The sequence below is a fragment of the Zea mays genome, chromosome 10, assembly GCF_902167145.1.
Source record: "Zea mays cultivar B73 chromosome 10, Zm-B73-REFERENCE-NAM-5.0, whole genome shotgun sequence".
Lineage (NCBI taxonomy): Eukaryota > Viridiplantae > Streptophyta > Magnoliopsida > Poales > Poaceae > Zea > Zea mays.
In genome coordinates this window covers 5,339,908-5,365,820 of record NC_050105.1, presented here as the reverse complement: position 1 = coordinate 5,365,820, position 25,913 = coordinate 5,339,908, and the positions used below count along the sequence as shown (strand labels likewise).

Sequence of the window (25,913 nt, the reverse complement as noted above, 5' to 3'; positions counted from 1 at the left end):
GGCACTTGTAAGTATCTTTTGTTTCTATAAACTGGTTTATAAATTAAAACTAGTTTATAGTGTTTGAAACAATTTTAGTTTTCATAAACTAATTTTAGGTAAGGGAGGCTAGGTTCTTGGTTTTTAAGGAATTGTAAAAGTTTCTATAAATTGGAACATAAACTATTATGTTCGAAACCGTCTTAGTTTTTTTTAAACTAATTTCTTAAAAAAACTGGCTGCTTCCAAACAGCCCCTTAGTCAAATGATTGGGCTTACCTAAAGTTTAATGTTTCATCAGCTCTTGTTGGCTGTAATTTAGGTCTGAAACCTGAATTTAAACTCCAGAACCTCCTCTCGTCAGCTGTGAGCTCAATACTGAGAAGGAAGAGCACATGCACGTCACGTGGTCAGCAGAAGGAATCCTATACACCAATGGAGTACTATACTGTGTATATTTATCCTGTAATGCGGTAGCAGATCTTGTCTCTGACACCTGACGAAGTGTGAAACTTATGGCGCCGTCAGATGATGAACGGCATGGCATGTGGCATCTCTCTTCTTGATCTTGCACGTCACACACAACACAATGGATAAAGGTCTAGAATCTAGACGAAAAACAGCTAAAATTGCATTCCCAGCATTATGTTATGGAGCCATAAAGTTTTAACCTTTGCCCGTCCCTAGCTGCCAAACGGAGCCTTTCTCTTTAGCTGAACCAAATTACGACCTTTTGTGCGATGCAAATTGAGCGAAAAAAAGAGACAAGAATGGACCGTACGGTGAATACCTTCCACTTCACGGTTTTGACGCCATTTGGAAGGTGAGAACGCTCGTTCCGAGTTCCTTTTTAGTCCTTAGTTCGAGCAAAAATTTTCTTCTTGACATCAGTAAAAAAATAATCCATGCCTCCCATTCCCAGTTATCCTTTTATTTACTTTATTATCACATAATGACTGTACTGCAAAACTTGCAGAAGCTGCGTAAACTGTAGGGAGTGAGGGGGTGTTTGGTTACACCCCGCTAAAATTTAGCCTCTGTCCCATCGAATGTTTGAACCTCCGTTCCGGGTATTAAATGTAGTCGGATTATAAAACTAATTTGTCAGCCGAAGATTAAAAGACGAGACGAATCTAGTTCAGTTAGTTGGATCTATATTTCATACTCCTATTTAAAAGTCAAACGCTTGATGTGACCCGAGCTAAACTTTAGCAGGAGCAACCAAATACAGCCTGAGTAGGGTCCAAAAGGAGACAAGAACACTGAACACCTAACAGTCAGTTAAATCACTCGAGTACTCTGAAAGCCATGGTTGGTATGTCCATCACGTAAACTCCCGGTGGCGTAGGCAATTCGAGACGGTTATCAAAAGGCTAGACTTTTTTTTTCCAGAGTCTGATGAGTGAGATGATGTGTAGCATGAACAGTGATGAAGGAACGCACGCCCGCACGCGTGAACGAGAAGCGAGGAGAGCGTGCGCACGAGCATCCATGTGTCCATAAAGGAGAAGGGAGAGGAGTAGGAGCAGTAGACGAATGATGGTGCCATACTGCCATCGCCGCCAGCTCAAGCCCTCCCTTCAATCCAACTCCACCTCCACAAAAATCCTATCCATTCTCCACCAAACGCCCCCACGACGAGAGCTCATCATCCCCTGCTAAAAATTTGCGTCTTTTATTTCTAAAGATTCCTTACCGGAGTTTTCTTTAATAAAAAAATCCCCCTTCTGTTGTCCATTTCTCGACGCGCCAATTGTTTTTTTCTTTCTTTCTGATTTGGATTCGTGGATTTGGACCACGCGCACCACCACAACCAATCCTCCTCCCCCCTTCGAGTCCCCGTCCTGCCCCAACAATCCCAATCTCCGGAAGAAGGGGAAGCAAGCATCAGAAATCCTAAATAGGGGGGGCGCACCAAGAACTCCACTGAGAATCCCCAATCATTTCTCGGTGCATTTGGCCCCGCTCCACCATCACCGAAATCTCCAAGAAAACTCATCCCGAATCCGCCCCCGCCCCCAAATCGGCCCTACACCGCACCAGATCACAGCTCATAATTCCAGTGAGAATTCGGAAAGGAGGGGAGCAATGACGGAGGTGGCGCTCCTCCGGGGCCCGACCAACCTCGCTTCCACCGCAAGCCGCGCCCCCGCCTCCCCCTCCCCCTCCCCCTCCTCTTCGCTGCGGTATTTAGCCAATGCCGACAGCGACGTGCTCCAAGGAAGCGACAGCCCGGAGCGCACTGCGGGATCTGCGGGGAGCCGACGACTCCTTGAACTGCGCGGGCAAGAGGCGGCGGAGGAGGAAGAGGAGCGGTGGTCCTTCTTGGCGCTGCTCTTTGAGCTACTGCGGAAGTCGTTGCTCGGGTGCAGGACCGTGGGCGGCGGCGAAGGCGAACACGGCGGCTGCGGGATGGAGATTGGGTTGCCCACGGACGTGCAGCACGTGGCGCACGTCACGTTCGATAGGTTCCACGGATTCCTAGGCCTGCCCGTTGAATTCGAGCCCGAAGTGCCCCGCCGTGCTCCCAGTGCCAGGTATGTCTCTTCTCCCTCATCAAATTGCTATCGAGTTCACGCTTCCAGAAAATCTGGCTTTCTTTTCAGAGTTTACTTATGCAATAACATGGATGGTGTTTGCTCCAATTTAAATTTTCGCTTGGATGGTGTTTGCACCTTTTTTCCCCCCTTCTTATAATTCCAAATATATGTGGTGCTTTGGTTCCAACAGTTGCAGATAGTAAGTATTAGATTCTGTTCTGTTAGAAAGTTGTAAAATGTAAATGGTGTTTGCTTGACACGGGAGGTGGTTAATAGTTGCATTTTGATGGTATGGTTGTTTCAGTACTATAGTTTTGATCCTTATCCTTCCCCATATTCAAACTCCACCTTGCGAATCTACAGTGCAAAACAATATTTTTGGTGACCATATGGATGAACTGCTGAACACAGTCTTACAACCTCCATGCTGCTTTGATCTGAAATAAACTTTTGAAAAAGCAAAACTTTAGCTGGAGTTTGAATTCCATCTAAATCATGTTATAAAGTATGAAGTTGGTTTTTGTTATGGCAGCCTTTGCAGGATTTGAACTGTAGTATTGATGAAATGAACATGTCTTCTGATGGTGGATATGCTTTGGACCACAATTTGCATATAAATATTTTCTGCGTGTTTTTTCCCCATGTTATATCAAATAATTGGTCAATCATTTTTTCTGATGCACTCTTCTAGCATCCATGATTTTGTTGTACTTGCTTACCTCATCTAGGAATTATTCCGATTGAACTAGGTACATAAAGTTGATTGTTACATCATCTGTCATTAGTAGGATAAAAAAGTTGCGAGGGATTCCATGATTTATGTATGGCCTATTTTGTCTTGATTAGATTATTCGTTATTTTTTCACTAGACTTGCAAATTACTTTGGTTTTTAATCTTTTATTCTCCTTGATCTATTGTTTGTATAGTAGACCTTATTATTTCTATTGTACTTTGCTATACTATCTGACTTATTATAGGAACAGGGTACAAAGTATAAGAAAAGTACATAGGTATCTTGTACCTTATTTCTTATTGTGAATTCCAAGGTGTCGGTTTTCAGCATTAGGCTAAAAAGAATTAAAAAGGGGTTCTATATTAGTTCTCCTTTATAGGAGGACGGGAGCCTAGTGCTCCAAAAGAAGATAAAGTGGCACAAACACCTAACACCTAATCTTCAAACTCAAGGATTGCTAATATATGATCAATAAAAATCACCTGATAATTGGACATATTCTTGGCACCATATGCATTTACAATTTGAATTATTGAAGGACCGTTCTTGTGTTCATGTAAACATATCCTTAACCTTGAAAGTCACATCTATTTTTCTCGTTTTTCAGTGCTAATATGCATTTTATGAAAACATAATTGTTACTTCCATCACAAGTTTACTTTGGCAAATCCTGTTCATTGGCTGATTAAAACGTGATATGCAGTGCAAGTGTCTTCGGTGTTTCAACAGAATCAATGCAGTGTTCCTATGATTCCCGAGGAAACAGTGTCCCAACCATCCTTTTGATGATGCAGAGACGCCTTTATGAACAGGGTGGTCTTCAGGTGTGTCTTTTATGATCTCCTATCATCCTATGATTCTTAGTCTGTTGCCGTCAGTGTTTGGAAGCCTTATTTCTGATCAAATAAGTGTTTCCTTATTTTGTACTGTCAGGCAGAAGGTATCTTCCGTATAAATGCAGAAAATAGCCAGGAAGAGTTTGTGAGAGACCAACTAAATAGTGGAATTGTTCCAGATGGCATTGATGTCCACTGTTTGGCAGGTCTAATTAAAGTAAGCTAATTTCTTTCATGTAGCTTATACAATCATAATCATTCTATTGGAAGCATCTTTTTCTTAATCACCTGTTTAGTAATTAGAGAGTTATTAAATGACCGTGCTTACCTTTTTTTTGGTGGAATTGCATGTCAACGCCTGCCAGAGAATCCAGACTTCACAATCCCATCTCTTTTTACTTGTACAGTGATATTGCCTCACTTTTTTTTGTGATTGTGGTCTGTGATCATGCCATTTAGCAGTATTCGTTGTAGATCATGATCTTACTTTTGGAGATGTCAAGGACTTTGGTCATCTTGTTTTTTGAGCATGGTTGGACAACTTATTTGACATAACGGCCTCTAGTTGAGTTGGTTAGGTGTTCTGGGTAACATTCCTTTGGTCTTGAGTTCGACTCGGCATAGGTCTAAGGTTTGGTCCCGGTCCCAGTCGTTCTCACATGGGCTACGGTGTCGTTGTGTAAGGGTGGGGTAGAGGTTTGGAGGTTTTCTTGGTCTGTATGAGAAGGTCTTTTTCTTACCCCCGCACGTTGTTTTTTTTTTGCTCGCTAGCTAGTCACTTCTTGGCAAGACAAAAAGTATGTTTTCATCCAATTTAAATTTTCATTTTTTTTCAGGCCTGGTTTAGAGAAATGCCGAGGGGTGTACTGGACCCTATCCCACCTGAACAGGTGATGCAATGCCAATCTGAAGAGGACTGTGCTCGCGTAGCGAAATGCCTTCCACCAGCTGAAGCAGCTTTGCTTGACTGGGCTGTGAATCTGATGGCCGACGTAGTCCAAGAAGAACACATAAACAAGATGAACGATCGCAATATTGCTATGGTCTTCGCACCAAATATGACTCAGGTATTGCATTGTGCTGATACGATAGCGATTAGCAAACTATCAATATATACTTCACCCATCACAATGATGCTAACTATAGCACGCTTACAATGCAGATGGCAGATCCTTTGACTGCACTGATGTATGCAGTCCAAGTGATGAATTTTCTCAAGATGCTGGTACAAAAGACCCTCAAGGATAGAGAGGAGTCGACCCCAGAGGATGCTTTGCTGCCCCAGAAGGACCCATCTGATGAAAACGGGCATCAGAAGCCCACCGTGACACTTGATTCTCTCCTCGAGGAAGGATCCAGGCGCCCTTCTTTCGCCAAGGAAGAGCCCCTCCTGAACAGCCCTGGCCACAGCACTGATGACAAGTCTAACGAAACTAACACCGATTTAGGAGCCACTGCTGCTTTCACTGCCCAGACAAGCGAGGTAGCAACGGGTGTGGAGGACTCCACTAGTAGTGGCTCACAGCCTGCACCTGCTGGCCCAGCTGCTATCGCTGATGCTTCCGGCACGACAGCCACAAATTCTCTCCAGGCAGGCAAGGGGAGCCGAAGCCTGAACCGGAGGAGGACTAGAAAGGGCAAGGGCCAGTCTGGCACGCGCACCACGCCTGCAGCTGAGAAATCAAGAGGTGCGAGCATCGTGAGCCGGATAAACTCCAGAGTTGAGCGGATCGAAGCGTGGAGATGAGACCGAAAGCCATTTCCATCGCTGTTGTGTACTAGATGATGACTGACCCAGCGTTTCCTGAAAATAGCACCCCCCGAACTGCTTGCTTGCACATTTTACATTTTTCTCTCTCTCTCTATGCGCTTATCATTTCTTGCTGTATCATGGCCATGGTATTTTGAGATTCGATCTTCCTGTCTTTACTAACTTCTGTATCTTTCTTATGGTTAATTCTGTGAGTCAATGAAAGATGCTTGTGCTTTCCTTTGTACGTTGATCTTTTTGATGCCTAATTTATCAAGTCCCTGAAAGTTCAGGTGTGACCTCTGTTGTGCTGGCCTTACTGATTGTATTTGTACCTCCTGCATGTTTCCCCTTCCCCCTTCGTGAAGATGGATTGGTCTGCTCACATTGATCTTCCTTGTTCCTTTTTCTTTTTGAAAATTCAAGCCAACTTCCGTATCAGAACAATGAAGCATTGCTTCAGGGTTCATCCATAGAAGAAATTTCAGACAGGAAGAGACCTCATTCGTTCTAAGTTTCTTGGCACCAGCCTGGGAGTGCCTAGGGCAGGCCTCTTCATGACTGAGACAATCTTCCCTATAGAACTCACTCGTTTTTCAAGCGGAAACTTGGAATTTTGCTATTATTATGGCTAGTTTGGTAACTCTATTCTTCCAAGATATTCCTATTTTTCCAAGAAAAAATAACTACTTTTTTTAATAAAATGTAAATCTCTTAAGAAAATAGGGTTTCCAATCTAGCTTTTAAAAGTGATCTTTACATTGTATTGAAGGGCGAGGCAACAGAACCGAGCACTCGCAGTCGTCCTCGGTGCCCACGGCGATGCTGCTGGAGCTGCGGCATGAGCTGTCGATCTCCCGGTGCGAGGCAGAGGACGTGACTGTTAAATGTAAATAGTTGTGTGAACAGAGAATGAAAACTCGTAGTCACTTTTTATTGATCTTGTATATATTTATATACAGTGAAGGAGTGTCTTTGTATCCCTTTGTAGCCGACTGCGGGTGCTTCTGTTGCATTCACTTTTTCGTTTTATTAAATGACAAAATGGCATTATAGGATAATAACAGAATTCCAAATTTCTCTTTTACAAGCAGAGTACACGCAAGGAAAAACGTCGAACCAGAACGAGGTGGCATTGCCATCACCAGTTTTGGCCGTGGGGTTTGCCATGTGGCCATGCCGTTGATGCCGACAACAATCTGCACTGTCTGTGCAGCCGATTGGAGTTGGACGAGCTCAGCCTCAGTTATCGAATATTTGTCGCCGCTAGTTAATTTATTTTGAACTAAACTACGATAAATAAACAAGAAAGAGTATATCCGATCTGCGTCTCCACCCGCGGCGGCGCTGGATGATGGCGTGATGCTCCCCGACGGCCACGGCCTCTTACCCCGGCCACGCCCGCTTCCTCAACCTCGACATGAACGGGGCGCATGGTGCGCGCCTGGAAAAAAACCGCTCCTCCAGGACCACTGCGCCACCGACTCCGTCGACGGCCTCCTGCTGCGGGACCTGGACAACGACAGCGCCAGCGCCGCCGGGCGCCGGCCTCCTCCACCCTTTCACCGACGGCGTCACCGATCGAGCGCCCACTTCCACCACTATAGGTGTACATTAGAGCCGTCCGGCCCGGACCCAGCTCGAAAAGGCCAGTATTGTTTGAATTTCGGGCCAGCCCGACCCGTTTAAATTTCGGTCCGTGCCGGACCGGCCCACATGTCTAGCCCTCGGCACACGGTTCGGCCCGCAACTGCTTAAACGTGTCGGTCTTATTTCGGGCGGTCTAAAATTATAAAAGCCCGCAATTCACATTAGGACTCGAAATTTAGTTTTTGGCCCGAAATTCACATAAGAGCCCTAAATTTAAAAAAACAGATAAAAACAAGATAAATAAATTTGAACAAAAAAACTTAATATTTATATTAAAGTTACCATAGCTATGCAATGACTACCTCGTTTACATATCATTTTGTTAGAAGGAAAAAGAGTATAATCAGCTCTATACAAAATTCGTAAGTTCAGTTTATTGTCTAATATTCATAACAAAAATAAAATTACATCACATACTCTAATTTAAAGCTACAAAAAACATCTAACTAGCATTATCTCTATCTTTGTGTTCTAGATCAAGTATACGAAAGTGTGTAATGAAGTGTGGTTTTAATAAATACTAGTCGGTTACCCGTGCGTTGCGACGGCTCACAACAATACCCACGTAAATTATTCACCAAAAAGATTTTAAGATTTTTGTTGGTTGTCTTCACTTTTCGCATAATATTTTTTATGAACGTGCAGGTACTATAGTCAGCAAATCAGAGACCTTCATCCCTCGCCTCCCTCACTTCCAAGGTTTCGTAGAGCAGGAGCGGGAGGGGAAGAGGCGGGCGTACCTGTGCCGCTGTGCGTTGCCGGAGAAGGACACGACGAAGACCTGGACATCTGGAGGCGACACAGGTAGTATACCGCTAGATATATAGGGAGAGAGCACGCAAGCGGAGAAAGAAGCCCAGTCGGAGCAGCTCCAAACCAAGAGGCACCGCACCAGGCGTCAGTCCGAGAAGGGTGAGAGAATATAAGTGTCTTCCCAGCCCTGGACCCGCCAAAGCGACACAACACCACCACCAACTTCGTAGCATATGCCGACTGCTGTCATGCTACGTGCCTTAGTTGTCCAATATCTCAGGCCTGGACTCCTCATCACTAAGATAACCTAAGCGTGACAGGCGCCACCATGTCCTCCTTGACGGCACACATGGAGAAAGGCTAGGAGCATGACCGACTCGCCCCGTACCCGCGTCGACGAGCTTCGGTTGGCTCGCGGCTGCGACCGTGGGCGAGGATAGCAGGTTGGGGAGGAAGAACAGGGCGAAGACCGGGAAGACGAACGGGACGTCCGACGACGGCGAAAATAATGGTGTGTGCATGATGTGAAATGTCCCAGTGAACGTGCAATAGCCACTGCGCGAGTCGGTGTCGGGGCTGGTGTCGGACGAATACGGGGAGGAGGCACCTGCTCCTACGTCCTCTACTGAGAATGGGGTGGCGCGGAGGTGAAGGCATGAAAGGAGAGAGAAAAGAAGTAGAATTACGAATGAGGTGGTGACAACTGAGGCGAGGACCATCATTATCGTGTGGATGTATAGATGATCAAATGCCCGTGCGCTGCTACGACAAAGTTATATTTAATACGTATAAAAAATAAATTTAATATCAAAGTGAACATACGTTTTATATATAAGATCTTAATCAAAAGGACCTGATAATGATAATGACCCGTTTTGGATCTTGGACCAGAATCGGCATTGTGAATATCAGGCGGTGGCAGTTTGTACATGGTTCAATTTTGACCATGGAAAGATAATTGTTTTGCAAGAGCTAACAAAAATTCTTCACCACCGGTACTTTCTTCTAATAAAGATGCATCAACAATTATTATAAAGGGAAACAACATGTCACAACAATAAAACATATAGCTGAGGCATTGAAGACTACAAGCAACTAAAGAAAAGCAAGGAGATCAAGATTTTTTAAATTGCAGCTTGAGTAATCTTACTTTTGCAGAGAATCTTTCTCTGCACCATTATGACATTTCAGCTAACATGTTAATATGTTATCAACACACGTTATGAGCATGTAGAATTTATCCACTGATAGTAGAGTTATTTGCAGTATTGATGTTTTAGGATAAATTGATCCGCCTAAATGATTGTCACTAAGAAAATTTCTGGCAACAAATATATAACTGAAACAATATAGCAAACATACTTCTTATCGAAAATGATGGAGCACTTAAAATTTGAATCTCTTCTGGCCAAAATCTGAAGCAGGAAGTAGAGAGTGAGGGAGCATAGAACATTTGCTACCTATGTGTGTTGCAATCGTTGCAGTAGAAATACACATTTGGTTGGAATTCTGGATTTTTATGATGAATCTGGCTTAGAAATATGATCGAAGGGATCCTGAGTTCTTCACTTCTCTAGGTTGCCGTATTTATTTCAGACCTATAGGAGGATGGAAACCAATTAACCAAATTTGTACAACCCAGCAACTTCAACCTACTTCGAGATCTTTCCCAACACAGTAAAATACCTAAATGTGAATTTCTTCCTACTTCCTGATCTTCCACAACACAGTAAAAATACATAAATGTGCATCTGAGCTGCTATTCGAACTAATTTTGCTAGGAATAGAGACAACATCGAACCGTGGGGTTAAGGTCGTTGATTTTCTCGATCGCCTTCTGAACATTACCCGACTGTACTCTTCTCTTAACCTCCATTTGATCTGTGATGGTCGCTGGGTCAATCTCAACTGCAAAATTAAAATCAGAAATTCGGACGAATTCCCCAGGAAGTTCAACAACGGAAGAGAGAAACAGAAGCGTGTAATACGCTCGGAGCCAGACTCGATGCAAAACTTGTCGGCGGCATCGACGAAGCCCTCGATCACAACCTTCTTCAAGGACATCATGGTGGTTCGTGTAGTGGTATTCACTCCCCGCCATTTGCCATTGAAGCTAATGTAGAGGTATTCACTCCGTCTTCCTTCTCATCTGAAACCATTGTGAACTGTGACATCATCGGCAATTCGCATCCGCTCCATCTGGACCTCCTTGCCCACAACATTGTACCCGCTCGGGGGACGATTTGCCCTGGATAGGACTGTCGCGTAAGCAACTGAGCCGACGATCACAAGCAGCACGAGGTGTCCATAGAACTGCAGTGTGGCAACAGACCACATGCGGTGGTAATCATCATCGTGCGACACTTAATGGTGTAGTCGACGTGACTGGCGGTGTGGAGTGCATAACCTTGCGTGATGGCGCGTCGGTACAACATCCACATACCCTATAGCGCCAAGCCTGCCGCATAGGCGAGCCCCGGCGTGGCCTCCCCTCGTCAGCGCGCGACGAGAAGTTTGGCGCAGTGGCGATGGGTGGAGGGGCGGGCCTCCGCCTTAATCTGGGTCCACACGCAAATCTCGTCGTCCTCCGACCCCAACGGCGGGTACATCGACACCACCTCCACAGGGAGAGGCGGTAGCAAGTGGGTCGGTAGTCGGTGGTTCCCGTGGTTCGTGGTGCCGCCGTCGGCGGCCTCATGCACGTGCAGCTAGTCGGTCACCATCGCATGGCGCGTGGAAGGATTGAGTTGCGGCGGAACCTGGGACGGCTAGGCGAAGCGAGGCGGTGGGTTGCGCATGGGACACGACGGCGGCTGCTGGCGAGTTGGAGGCAGGACGTCCCAATGCGAAAGGTGCAGTGCTTTTATCAGGGTCGGCTGGCACAGAGCAGTTTGGTCCACACGACGCATCGGGCGCGGATCTGTTGCATGAGGCTGCGAGGGAAGGGGTGCATATTCATCCACACGGTGACACGACGCGGCTGGGGGTACCTGCGCAGCGTGGTTGATAGTGACGCGTAGCTATTGAAGCGGGCGGCTGGCGCGGAGACGTTTGTTGCAAGCGGCGGCGACTGCACGTAGGGTTGGGTTGTGGCTCCCGATATATACGCGGAGAGGACGGCGGGTTAATAGTAGGAAAAATTGAAGGATGTTTCCGTAAAAATATGACGCACGACGACCGTTGAAACTGGTGCTTTAAGTATAGTAGAGATATGATCTTTTTTGTGTCTTTATATGTGTCATTTCATGCCTGCTTTAAACGGGCTGTGCTCGTGCTCACCCATAGACCGTGACCTCGACCAAAACCCGGCTCGATATATCGGGCCGTACCGGTCCGACACTAAAATATTTCGGACCTTGCCGTATCTGAGCCGTTCTTCGAGCCGACCCATTAGGCCTCCCAAATGTACACCTATACGGCTATACCCACCACTTGCCGTCTTGCCCCCCTCCCCCTCCCGCAGCTGTGGGCACGCTCCTGCTCAGCTGCCCTGCGCACTACAGGCTCAAAGAGCTCACGACCCTGGCCTGCTGCTGCTTCAATTCCTTGGACAGTTGGACACCGGCGGAGGAACCATCTCCATCGTGCTTGCACTTCATCATCTGAAGAGTTCTTTTTTTTTCTCAAAAAGGTCAGTCTTGGACCCCTTCATCCATCTGAAGAGTTCTTGGGTGGTCGAAGCCCAATAAGTAAATCACCTGATCGGATGCTCAGCCCACTCCTGAATTTCGGCCCATGACCCAGGGCCCAGGCAGCCGCCGCCGCCGCCGCGACTCCCCGAACTCGCCCCCGTCGCTGGCTCGCTGTGACCCTCGAGGCCTCGACCCGCGGGCGCGGCGCTGCGCCCTCGCCCGTACGCCTGCGTGCACCGATCCACCGGACCTGCCTGCCGCCTACGTGGCTTTTCGACCGGAGCTCTCCACATTTTCCTCCTCTCCAAAAAATGGATCGGAAAAAGGGCGCGCATTGCAAAATCTGGCGGGAAAAGGAAGCACGCCTGCCATCAGCAGCAGCAAAATCTCCGTTCCCCCTCTCTTTCCTCTCATTCCTCCCCTCCGGACTCCGCCCCTCCGATGGACCAGGAATGCACGCCGCCGATGGCGAAGAGGGCGAGGCGCTCGCCTCCGCAGGCCGGCGCGGAGGACCGGCTCGGCGCGCTCGACGACGCCACCCTCCACGCCATCCTCGTGCGCCTGCCGCTCCGCGACGCGGCGGCCACGGCCGTGCTCTCCCGCCGCTGGCCCCGCGTCTTCGCCACGCTCCCGCGCCTGGTCCTCCGCCCCGCCACATTCAACCGCCGCGGCTTCCCCGACGAGGACCGCTGCGAGGACCCGCCGCGCTGGCTTCGCGCCCTCCGCTGCGTCCTCGACCGCCGCGCCGCGCCGGTCGTGGCTTTCGAGGTCGACTGCGGATTCATGTGCGTGTACGGCGAGTGGTTCGGCTGGGTCTTCCGCGAGGTCTGCGGCAGCGGCGGGCTCCTGGAGCTCAGCATCGCCAACACCGACTACAAAGAGTGCTACGCGCTGCCCGACGCTGTCTACACCTGCAAGACGCTCACCTCGCTGGACCTCTACAATTGCCGGCTCCAGGTGCCGATCAGGGCCGCTGCGGTGACCCTGCGCGCCCTGCAGACGCTCCGCCTCCGCAACGTGGTCGCCAGGGACAGCGACATCCGTCTCATCGTCTGCCGGTGCACGGCGATAGAACGTCTGGAGATCCACGGCATCCACATGGCGCGAAACATCGTCATACGCGCGCCATGCCTCAAGAGGCTAGACATCTACTCGTATCGCCCGCTCTGCATCTCCCTGAAGAAGGCGAAGGCACAGCCACTGAACATGGTGAGGCTGAGCCTTTCCTACGGCTACCCTGAGCATTATTGGAGCCTCCATGACACCAAGGACACCAAAAGAGAGTACTCCGTTCATGAAATAGAGGAGATGCTTGATTATAAGAAGATGGCCGAGAGGGAGCACAGGCAGACGGATGAGATCAAGAACATGGAAACATTCCTCACTGCACTCAGCTGCACCAAGACGCTCCAGTTGCACTTATCGACTGAATACTCCGAGGTTAGTTTGTTTTGGCTCAGAGTGCATCTTTTTGGCTCTTTTAAATGCTACTGCAAGCTGAAAGATTTTGTTACTTACATAAATCGCAGCTTCGATGATGAGACAAAAAGATCAAGTCTTTTACCGTACTCTATTGCTTGTCATAATTCCTCCTTTTTTTCTGCAATGACAGCATATCACACCTCATTTTAATGTGTGCTACTATCATGCATCCTTCACTAGTATTGGCACAGTTCAAGCTTGTTCCATCTCACCACAAAACTATTGTGGATAGCTCAAGGATGCTACTAGTTAATGTTGGAATAACATACACTTACAATCTATATACTGGTGTGGAAGAGATGACATATCTACTAGTACTAGTACCAGATGCGAGCCCTGAATTGTTGTAATTGTTACTTGCTCATCAATGGCTCAATACAACGAAAATCTTTTAGTTGATCAAGGGCAGGCTGCTATCTAAGAAAACCTAATCTTTTCTCTCACACACACATAGGTATATATATTTGAGAATTATATGGGAGACATATGTTTTTTAATATGATAATTCAGAATAATTTACTTAAGATCCCCTTTTTTGGTATAAGACGTATGTTGAAGCACTTCCTGTTGCAAGCCATTGGCTTGGACTTGTTTGTTGTTGCTTGTGATCATTCCTAGTTTCCTACTACGAAGAACGTGGTGTTACCTGTGTTGGTGAGTCTAGCATCCCACCAGGTCGGTCAGCGTATGTTGATTGTAATAAGATTACTTGATCATTGGTATTTATTTAATCATTCCTCAGCATAATTCACGCATGCCCCATATTTGGCTGGTATCATGTAGAATATAGGTGTCGTTTGGTTCACGAAATGTAATATAAATGGTAACGATTCACACTTGACTTGAGTATCGGCGGTAACAAATTTGAATAGGCCAGTATCCATTTCTAGTGTGGTATCCGATTACGGTTGGACTTAAACAAACATGATTTAATGTTATCGGTTATCCATTACGTTACCAATATGTGAGCCAAACGACACCACAATACATACAGTGCGTCTGTCTTTGCTGTTTCTACTCTCATATAATAAACTTCGAGGTTTGATTTTTTTCTTCTTCGCAGTTTGTAATAATCCTAGCAATGTCCAATGTTTAGGCTAGTCGATCTGTTCTAGGATCAACACTTGATTCAGCTCACATGACAAGAACCGAGTACTGCAACAAAGCATATAGTCACTGGAGACCCTATTTAAACGATCCTTTTCGATACAAAGTAGTTTACAGAAGGTGCAAACTTTCATCAGTTTCTGTTTTGATCAGGTTTTGGACATGGTCAAGGCTTCAACGTTGACGAGTTTGCCCAAGAAAAAGTACCTGCATGGCTTGAAATCACTCAGCCTTACTCTGGACCACAACCATGCAGTTCTTGCTACTCTAGTCTCATGCTTGCTGAACAGCTCTCCCAACCTCAAGGATCTCAGAATCATTGTGAGTCTTCCTATACAGCTGATGCCTTCCATTCTGTCCTGTTTCCTGTTAACCGCTCGTAAAACAGCTCACCATTGGTGTTGTGTTATCAGGAGCTCCGGCACCCGGGGAGCCCCGTGCCCTTGGCTGCGGAGTTCTGGGAGAAGAAGATAACCGCGGACGGGTTTCTGTACCACCTGGCGAGCGTCACCTTCTACACCGACTCGCTCCTGGAAGGCCACCCTTGCGAGGGCATCTGCAAGTTCCTGGTGATGAACGCGAGGGTCCTCAAGAGGATGAGCATCGTGTACCACCACTCGCAGGTCAGGCCGGAGCATGCAGCCAAGCTCGAGGCGGCCCGGAGGGAGCTCCGTGTCTGGCCGAGGGCTTCCGCGGACGTGCTGCTGGAGTTGACTCCTGTCCATCGGTTCCCATGGTTCTGAGGGGCGAGGTCGCTGATCCATTGCTCACATGCAGATCCTGCACTGCAGCTTTTGTTCGACTCCTGTTCTATCTATGCCTCTCATTGACTCTGGCTTGCTCTAAGATGTAGACACCACATGCTAGGCACCGTTTAAGTTGCTTGTGGGGATGGATTGGAAGTTTAAATTTGCACTTTAGTGCAGGTTATATTTGACCTTGTTAATAGTAACAGTATAGCCTGCTGGATTCCGTGAATCGGGTTTCCTTCTCTCTCTCTTTTTTTCTTTCTAAAATGAACAATCGGGTTGCCTTTTGACCAGCCAGTATTTTTTTATATTTTGTTCTTGGAAATCAATGCGGTGTATAGATATGTAGCCAAGGCATGCCTATGGCTGTCACCAGCTGACCAGCATATCTCGCCTCCTGCTCATCTAGAAGGGTTTTAGTGGCGGAGCTCCATCTAATCAAGAGAAGGGGAGATGTGGTTTAGGGTCGGCGAGGAATGCATTTCATTTGTTGCTCCCTCTGGTCTAGAGATGGCAATGGGTACCCGTGACCCGATACCCGATGGGTATTTACTCTATTAGGGTATATATATGAGCTAAATATTCTACCCGTGGGTCTGTTATAGGGCAAAAATCTTCACCCAATGGGTAAACGGGTATTAGAACGTTACACCTTCACCCATACCCGTTAACCAACGGGTATAAAATACCCAATATAAACTTAGTCCAAGCATGATCTTGGACTTTAGTCATCCATCTTTTTTACTATTTAACAACCTTTTAGACCATAATGTCATATAAGGTTTAACGACAATATAATGACCATGTAATGGAACATTAATGTGCTATGTAGTACTGTCCTATTGTTACTATTTTATCCAATTATCTTTGGTGTGTTGAATGAATGGTTAATTTTTACAATGGTATTTAGATGGATATACTTGACATTTGTATAATATAATATTTTGATAGATGTTTAATTTTTGTGGGTACGGGTGACCCGATGGGTGACCCATACCCACGCGGGTATGGGTATGGGGGTAAATCCATACCCACCAGTGTATATGGGTGACCCGATGGGGTTATTTTTTTGTCGTGGGTATGGGTATGGGGTAATAATACCCGGTGGGTATTTACCCATTGCCATCTCTACTCTGGTCATGCCTCACCGTCACCGTACGTGTAGGTGTCCGTTTGCAGCGGATAATTTGGGAGGTAGTAATATATACAAGTTTGTTTGGATGTTCATGTATTTATCTTAGACCACACGTATTAGAGTGAATTAGAGTAAAAATTATTCCAATATATATAGAATAAGTGGATACATGTACATCCAAACAATACTTAACGTTCAAAAGAGGATTGTTTATAGCCATTGCCTATATGAGCCACCTTGGGGGGGGGGTCACAACACATGTAGGTGTCGTTGAGGGATTGGAGTTCGTTTGCAGCGGATAATTTAGGATGTACTAACATAACATGTACGAGTTTGTTTGGGTGTTCATGTATTTATCTTAGACCACACATATTAGAATGCAAACTATATGGATTAAGTTGGATACATGTACATCCAAACGAGACTTAAAGTTATAAAAGAGGATTGTTTATAGCCGTTGCCTATATGATTGTATCTCTAATACTAGATATTTGGCGTAGCATTTGTCTTACCATCTTAGTATGTCATTTGAAGTGCCTATATATGCAATGATAGATGATTAGGTTGCTACCCATCACATTTTTTGTCTTATGAACAATTACAGTTAGGGTACTCCCAACCCATAAACCACATAGTATGTTTATTAGTTAGGATTCAACTAATCAGAAATAAATGATGTGGCACTATATTTAAAGATAGACGAAGAAGTGATTTCTAATTAAAAGATCATGTCTACGTCCAATGGTTTCATCTGGTATCATTGGTATCGCATACTAATTTGAATTCAAATAGGGATTCGTTCAGATGGAACTTGACCTCCAATGGAATGTTTATTGTTCAGTCCTTGTATCGGGCATCTCTCAACAATGGGGTGGAGGTGTATAATAAGGACCTTTGGAAACTTAATCTTCCTTTGAAAATTAAAATTTTTATGTGGCACCTCAAAAGAGGTGTAACTTTAACAAAGGATAACTTGGCTAAGAGTCATTGGAATGGTAATAAGATATGTTGCTTTTGTAGCAGACCGGAGACAATAAAACACCTGTTTTTCAGTTGTTACAAATAAGTACAGGGTTGAGACCTCCTCGGGATGCTAATGATTTGTTTGGGGTTTGGGTGAGTGAGTTGCTGCCCAGATCACACAACTTACTATAACCGTTGCATCGGCAATTTGTTGGGCTATTTGGTTAAGTAGGAATGATGTGGTTTTCAATAAATCATCTCCTAAATCATGTGTATGTAACCTTTAGGGCAACATATTGATACCGCTTCTGGTCACACCTTCAGCCTAGAAGGGATGGCCAAGAGTTAATTAAGTCTTCATGTTGTAACGTGGAGAGGGTGCTACTACAGTTCTTCAGCAACTTTGTATTGGGGTCTTCGTGGCGTTTAACTTTGTAGTAGTTTTAGTTCGGTAGTTGGTGTTCTTTGGTGTGGTTATAGGAGGAGTCTTAGACTATGTTGCTGCTAAATGTAATAATTGGTCGTAATCTCATTTGAGGTCAAGGTCGGATGATATTTCTATTATTAAAAAAAAGTAAAGAAGAAATATGATAGGTAGATATGTGAAAGAGAAGATATGTGATTGGAGTTGGGCAATCATTTTATAGAAACTATACGCAGTGGAGCTGTCTCAAATATACGAGAGAAAGGATTATTACGAGCCCATAAAAGCCCGATAGGCCCAACTGAAGGGCAATCAGTTTCCAACCGCTCTTATCCGCCTCGTCGCTTCCCTCTCCTCCGCAGAACACACTGCTCCCGTACCTCGTCTCCTGCCCAAACCCAATGGAGGCCACGACAGCGCTCGCGCTCTCCTCCTCGTCCCTTGCCACCGCACGTCGCTCGCCGGAGAAGGCGACCGCTGCGTCCCTCAGCCTCCGCCGTTTCTCAGCTACCACCTCGCTCCACCTCCGCGCTGCCCGGAGCCCAGCGCTTCGCTCGCACCAGTCACCCTTCCAGGTCCGCTTCAGCACTCTCCACTGCTCCGCCTTTCGTTTCTTCCGTTCCCTCGGCGAGAATTTCGTATTCTGGGATGGAATCGATTTTTACCTGTTTGCTCTGTGTGAGGTCAGGGATGGAGGCGGCGGGGGAGGGCGGGCGGGCTGGTGGTTCGGGCGGAGATGTTTGGCCAGCTCACCACCGGCCTCGAGTCCGCCTGGAACAAGCTGAGGGGAGTCGGTGAGCATTTTTTGTTGCTTCCACGAATATGAATTTTATTTCCAAATCTCTCTCTATTTGTGATATTACCATAACAGGTATACAATATAATGCAATAACTGTGGGAATTGTGATATTATCTATTGGCTATTTTTTTCAAATGCTTGTTCGATCCATAGATGCGCCTGCAGTTCCATTTAGGTCAGTGATTCAAGATATATGGCCTATCTAGTCTTATTAATTTGGGCAGATATCAAAACTGTCTTTTTTGCAACAAAAGAAAAACCCATTTTTATTATACCAAAATTATCCATGGATAACTTGTGTTTCATTCTACTAGAGGTTACCAGCTGATATGCTCTTACATTGCATTCTTTATTTATGTCTGCATCCTCTATAACTCGGCTCAATTTTTCATTAAGCAATATGTTTTTTTTGTGTGGTTCAAGATGTATTGACAAAGGAAAACATAGCTGAACCAATGCGGGATATCAGAAGAGCACTTTTGGAGGCCGATGTATGTCTGATTTGTACTTCTGCATGATTTTTGTTTTTATTCTTTCTTCTCCCCTTCATAATCTGATGTGGAACCTATTTTGCAGGTAAGTTTGCCAGTAGTAAGAAGATTTATTGAGTCTGTAAGTGAAAAGGCTGTAGGCACCGATGTGATCCGAGGTGTCCGACCTGACCAGCAGTTGGTGAAGGTATACCCATATCGTAGAAACATGCCATTCTAGTATTGTACATGCAATAGACTTGTTTGACTTTGGCTTCTTAGCCATCTTTTAATTGCATGGTTACCAAATTTTTTCTCATTTTCCTTTCTGCGAGAGGCTGATGAATTAATGGATATGATATATTGTGCACATAGGCAATCCTATAAAAAGAATGGTGCTTAGCATCGACTTATTTAATGTGTTCTTCATCAGCTATTTCATGTGCTTAGAAGCCTGAGTAAGTTATCTCAATGATGCAGGTTGTGAGTGATGAACTGGTACAACTGATGGGCGGGGAGGTATCAGATTTGGTGTTTGCAAAATCTGGGCCAACTATTATATTATTGGCAGGTCTGCAAGGTGTTGGAAAAACTACTGTTTGTGCGAAGCTTGCCTTCTATCTCAAAAAACTGGTATTTTCCTTAAGCCTGTACTTTAACTATTTAAACATTTTATAATTCATCTATAGTCTTTTGTTACTTATAGCCAGTCTTAGATTACAGGGCAAGAGCTGTATGCTAGTTGCTGCAGATGTTTACAGGCCTGCTGCTATTGATCAACTCACTATTCTGGGTAAAAAGGTAAAAACTGTAGAACTTGCCATTGATGCATGTTCTGCCTCTTTTAGAATAGACACTTGCTTGAATGTTCTGCTATAACTTATTCTTCAGTAGAAAACATTTGAATGTTGATAGGTTGGTGTACCAGTTTACTCAGAAGGAACTGAAGCAAAACCTTCACAAATAGCCAAAAACGGTTTGAAGGAGGCAAAAGTCAATAAGGCTGATGTAATTATAGTGGACACGGCTGGAAGACTGCAGGTCATACACATGTTGCTTCAATATTTGTTCCACTGATCTGTTTCATTTGTGATAAAGGGCAACTATGTAATATCTTGGATCCAGGTCATAATCATACTGAACTTTGAAAATTTTAGGCTGTACTTTACATATGTGGTTAAATTGCACTATTTGTTTTCTTGTAAGGAATCAAGTTGGTAAAAATGGTCTGAAATGTTGACTTTGAATGAGATGTTGATATTCTGTTTTGAGAGACATGCAGTAGGGGAATGCCCTACTGTGGTATTATATAAATACAGAAAGAATATAAAGATAAGAAACAATACAGAAGTGTCAAGAAGTGCAGCAGAACTATACAACAGGCTATTCAGCCAAATAGAAATGCTATGGCTTCTTTGAATCATAAAATAATATTTCAACTCAAAATGCTATTCAGCCAAACAGAGATTTTGATATTGTCCTATGCTTCTTTGAATCTTAAAATAATATTTCAACCAAAAAGTGGTAGCTCCATTATAATATTTTAAAGTAAATCAACAAATAATCTATCACGAGCTTCTGTGAAAATAAGTGTTTCACAACATAAAACTGTCTTCATAGCATAATTTCAATCTAGTACTTCCCTTTTTGCTAAACTGATGCATGTCAATGTAGTTTTAAACTTTTCGTTTTAAATTTCTTTATGATTGGGGTACTGGCAGCTTGCTGCCCCTGCCCTTCATACTTTTTGCAGTGAATTTGATCAGTTCCACTGATGTTAATTCATCTGATTAATCTTGTGTCACTAGGTAGATAAAGCAATGATGAATGAGTTGAAAGAAGTAAAAAAAGCAGTGAATCCTACAGAAGTTCTTCTTGTGGTTGATGCCATGACTGGCCAAGAAGCTGCAGGTATATAGCTGCGTCTTGTTTATTCTAAATTTGGGTTTAGGTCTCTATTTCATCATTGTTTTATACTTAATATGTTTGTAGATTACCTAATTCTTGTTATTCTAAAGTTGGGTTTAGGTCTCTATTTCATCATCGTTTTATACTTAATATGTTTGTACTTTGTAGCCTAATTCTCTGCCCATGTTTTAGGAAAAGAATTTCACAGGTTGAAACTTGACTGTTTCATAGTTTCTTGTGTATACATTTATTGTATTTCCCCATCTGGATTTGGATTCCCACATTTTTCATGTCACATTTATTAATGTTCTTCATGATTTCTTGCTTTCTTCTCATAGGAGTGCAAGCATAAGGCGCACAATATAAGTAGCAGGACGTATCATTCTGTGATATAAATCTCAATTTTTTTTGAGTTGCAAACTTACCTTTTTTTGATGATATGGTCAGGGTTGGTCAGCTCCTTCAATGATGAGATTGGTATAACTGGTGCTATACTGACAAAACTGGATGGTGACTCAAGAGGTGGAGCAGCACTGAGCGTTAAAGAGGTTTCTTGTTTTCTGTCGTTTTGTTTCATCGATTACCTTCAGAAAACCGCGACCAATTCAAGGTTCTCTACAAGTAAACTACTAATTCATGGTAACACCACACATTTGTAGGATCACATAATACAAAATGCATCATGGCTTTAGGACCTGCTCGGTTTATGACATTTTTTTTTTCGAAAACGCAGGAGAGCTGCGTATCAATATATTAAGAAGAAAGGGTGAGGCAAGGAAACCTCGTACAACTCCACACGAACCCACAAACACTAGACTATAGGGAGAAGGAGAAAATTAACATCAACAACAACAAAAGACATCTAGACCCGTGACCATGGAGACTCAAATTAAAGATTACCCACTGAAATTACTGGAGCATAAGGATGTTAGATAAATCCCTGGCTCCAGCCCTATACCAGAGATGAGCCTCCTCCTTGACCCAATTGGTGACCATGCTTTGACTAGGCTGCACACCATTAAAAACACAGATATTGCGGTGATTCCAGATGGCCCAAGCACCAATAATGATCAAAGAATTCAAGCCCTTGTGCAGCCCTGTGTTTGCTAGACCAGCAGAAAATGCAGCAACCCCTTCCCACCAATCTTCAAAGGAGGAGCACGTAGGGTTAGGACTTAGGAGCAAGGTGCTGCAACCCAACAGATTTCATCATCTGAAACCAGACAGCCCGAGAGAAAACGTAGGAAACCAGCAAGTGGTTTATCGTTTCTTCCTCTTGATCACAAAGTGTACAAAATTGAGGGTGAGGCAGTCCTCTTTTTGCTAGTCGGTCTGCTGTCCAGCAGCGATCGTGGGCCACGAGCCACATGAAGAACTTGCATTTACTAGGAGCCCATGATTTCCAAATCCTTTCCCAAGGTTTAAATTAAAAGTTGTTGCTCCAAGAAAGAAATCGGTATATGCCGATTTGGCCGAATATAAACCTGAGCTTGAAAGCCTCCAACTATGCTTATCCTCCTGATCTGGTGTTAAGACCCAGTCTGTAGTGAGGTCCCAAACCTTGAGGAAGTCAGACAAAACATTTACAGTGATAACTCCTCTAATATCATGAACCCGGCTCCTTGAAATGAGGGCATCGTGGACATTCCTCATTTTAGCCCTAGAAGAGACCATCTGGACCAAATGAGGGGCCAGCTGACATAGACTTTGGCCATCGATCCAATTATCTGTCCAAAACAAAGTGTTTTTACCGTTGCCCACCACCGAAGAGATTGTTGCCGAGAAGAAGGTCTTAACTGAAGGATGAGCATTTATTTTAAAGGATGTCCAAGGTCTGCCAGTATCGGTTTTTTTCAGCCAGAGCCAGCGTAATCTAAGAGCCCAATTCATCAAACGCAGATTTAAGATATCCAATCCTCCAAATTCTTTTGGCCTAGTAACCTTGTTCCAAGCTACCAAGCAGACCAAACCAAACTTCGGTCGTAGCCAAATATGGTCAATGGTAAAATGTGGCAAACAATAATCCATTCATAGCCATGCCAAAATTTGGACATGGGCAGAAAAAATGTTGGGATGTAGGTACAAAATTTGTCAAATTGTGAGTCTGACATGCACGGCTCGCATGCATGGACATGTGACTGATCTTGTTTTGTAGAAACAATTGTGAGGAATACTATGGCGAAAACAAATTGAAAATATACACATGGTTTAGTAGACATTAGCATTTGAAGTTTGATTACCTTCAAATTTCGATCTACATGCATGCAATGACACCACCCATGGAAGTGGTTACAGCCTGGCCAAATTGCTTCCCTGAGGGAGGCCAACTTTGGTTGTTGACTGTAGCTGTCCGCTGACAAATTATTTTCTGTTCAGGACAAATTTGGTCTCAAACTAAATAATAGACAAATTTTCAGGGCGGGTCAAATTTTGGCTTGGTTTCTTAGGGCCTAGATGCACCCATGTCCCCTGACTTCCTTGTACTCCCTCTTTTACTATAATACTTATGTTTCGCTTAACTGTTGTATGAACAAAGGGGACAAGCAGGAGTACTGTTATATGCAAGTGATTAAACAATAAATGCTCAAAAGTTACTTGTTTTATGCCTACATTCATTAGAAGGTGTTTTCCCTTTGATTAGTACACATTCGGATAAATATGAAAACTGAAAAAATGCAGGTGTCTGGAAAGCCAATTAAATTTGTAGGACAAGGAGAGCGTATTGAAGATCTTGAGCCTTTCTACCCAGATCGTATGGCACAACGTATCTTGGGAATGGGAGATGTACTTTCATTTGTTGAAAAAGCACAAGAAGTGGTAAGTCATTTCTTGTGAAATTATTCCTTTTGTCTTGTCTTTTGTTAGACTATAATTTGATATTCTGTGGCATTACCTGTTTGTACAAGTAGATGCGCCAAGAAGATGCTGATGAATTACAGAAGAAGATCTTGAGTGCAAAATTCAACTTTAATGACTTCCTGAAGCAAACACAAATGATTGCAAAAATGGGTTCATTCAGTCGTTTGATTGGCATGATTCCGGGCATGAACAAGGTACAAATATGAACTTCTGGATCACATTTAATATCGTACTTTGGAGTTATGTCTTATGAAAGCAATTAATGATCATATTCAAACTATAAAATTCACATTATTAAGATTTAAGACAAATATTGCCATGTTTAAATAGGTTACTCCTGCACAAATCCGTGAAGCTGAGAAGAATCTCAAGTTTATGGAATCAATGATCAATGTGATGACTCTTGGTATGTATTCCGCAGTCAAGAGACATTCTGAGAATATCATTTTTGCATGTTCCTCCTGAACTCTTACTGTCCAGTGTTTCTTTATACTGTTTTAAGTCTTGTAACACATATCTGGAGCTTTTATGTGAAACTTATTTAGTATTTTGATTTTTTGAGCCCAATGATTTGCCACGAAGTCAGTAGCTTGTCTAAGCTTTGCTTGGCCAGCGTTACGGAACATGTAATAGTGTGAATGTATAGATTAGCTTTCACTTGCTATCATTTGTTTGGTTGGTATTCTACTGTTCTCGTAGTTGCAAGAGGGGCCTTAAGTTGCCTCAATCTGAGAGTGCTCCACTTCCAAAAATATCAACATTCTCTTTACAGTTTTACAAATATATTTGAGAAATTTATTTTATGAGCCTGAACTCTGACCAGAGGGATGCATTCCTATCGTATCATCATATTTAACTTCGAGGCTAAGGCCACTAACTAAACAGTGTCTCAGTCAATAACTAACCCTAAGTTCCTTGATGGCAAAACCCATCTCTCCTATCTGAATGGTCAGTTGTTTATTGGTGTTTATGCAGAGGAAAGGGAACGACCAGAGCTTCTTGCTGAATCACGCGAGAGAAGGAAACGAGTGGCCAAGGACTCTGGAAAGACTGAACAGCAGGTTCAGTTTCAGTACTCTTATCATACAAAATCTTTTCCTATACGTTCTAGTATAAGCCAAACTAGTAACCAAGAGATCAGATTAACTGTTCCTCCACTATCAGGTGAGCCAATTGGTCGCGCAACTCTTCCAAATGCGTGCAAAAATGCAGAAAATGATGGGCGCTATGCAAGGAAAAGAGTCACCAGACATGGACGAGCTCATGGGATCGATGAAAGCTGAGGAGCAGGTTAAAGTCATCTCTAGTCCAGGCCCCTGCAATTGATTCGAGGCAGTTTTGTTGAGTTAAAAGGCTTTTGCAACTGTGTCTTTCAGTCTGCTGCCGGTACTGGACGGCGTAGAAGGAAGTATGGCAACCTGAGGCAGCGGCAACTGGATGCCATGCGTGGTTTCCGCAGACGGTGAGATGTTCATTGCCGACTAGCACTGGCGGTGCCTGCACGAACGATGGCATTTAGGGACTTGGGCTCGGATATAGAAGTGGAAGAAGATGAAGTGCTTTTGGGTGCAATGGCAATCATCTGGGTACATTGAGTTGAGTTTGCATATTCATGTGCAGTGTCCTATTTTGTCATATTAGCTGTATTATTATCTTTCTTCGGAGCAAGAACTCGCAAAATTGCGTCATCTGAACCCTGTCCACCGTCGTGGAAACGAGTGCACTTCGGCCATGCTAGCAAATACAAATTCGGATCTGGATCATACATGTGGCACATAACTCTGTGGAAGAATTTTGCGAGAAAAAAAAATCACCAATAAGCATAGCTAACTTTGCTTTTAGTTTCTCATTCTTTTTAATTAAGTGCTCATCAGTAATAATGTTTGCACCTAGCTTCTAATTATCCAATTCTAATAGATAGCTCAATGTTCAAATTTTCAAATGTTTCATATTGTTCTAACAAATTTTGATGGGATTTTTATGAACTAACTAATTTTGATTTTAATAATTTTGTTTTGTGCAAACCTTCTCAAAAAAATCTAACGACATGCGCAAGTTTTTCAATAGTGTTATTCATTTTCGTTCTCACTATTACTATCATCCTCACTAGAAGATGAATCTTCCTCGTGTCATAAGTCATTTT

The 25,913-nt window shown here is 44.1% G+C and overlaps 3 protein-coding genes across 3 annotated transcripts; all 3 read left to right on the top strand.

The window, feature by feature from the left end:
* Positions 1-1,479: 1,479 nt before the first annotated feature.
* On the top strand, positions 1,480-6,085 carry LOC100279404 (uncharacterized). The gene is given in 5 exon segments (NM_001152416.1): positions 1,480-2,516; positions 3,957-4,077; positions 4,187-4,306; positions 4,926-5,156; positions 5,252-6,085. Coding segments are annotated over 5 exon segments (1,506 nt in total). The 5' UTR covers positions 1,480-2,067; the 3' UTR covers positions 5,837-6,085.
* Positions 6,086-12,304: 6,219 nt separating this feature from the next.
* LOC100217297 (uncharacterized) lies at positions 12,305-15,450 on the top strand. The gene is made up of 3 exons (NM_001143645.1): positions 12,305-13,314; positions 14,617-14,784; positions 14,877-15,450. Exons 1-3 carry the CDS (start codon positions 12,316-12,318, stop codon positions 15,204-15,206), a joined length of 1,497 nt encoding a protein of 498 aa, NP_001137117.1. The 5' UTR covers positions 12,305-12,315; the 3' UTR covers positions 15,207-15,450.
* A 2,652-nt stretch (positions 15,451-18,102) lies between these two features.
* LOC100274153 (uncharacterized) lies at positions 18,103-25,610 on the top strand. Its single transcript, NM_001148531.1, has 15 exons — positions 18,103-18,309; positions 18,423-18,528; positions 18,957-19,024; positions 19,110-19,211; positions 19,484-19,636; positions 19,727-19,804; positions 19,919-20,044; positions 20,812-20,914; positions 21,359-21,459; positions 23,591-23,728; positions 23,821-23,964; positions 24,101-24,176; positions 24,746-24,831; positions 24,935-25,060; positions 25,147-25,610. The coding sequence occupies exons 1-15, from the start codon at positions 18,136-18,138 to the stop codon at positions 25,234-25,236; spliced, it is 1,671 nt and encodes a 556-aa protein (NP_001142003.1). The 5' UTR covers positions 18,103-18,135; the 3' UTR covers positions 25,237-25,610.
* Positions 25,611-25,913: the final 303 nt, after the last annotated feature.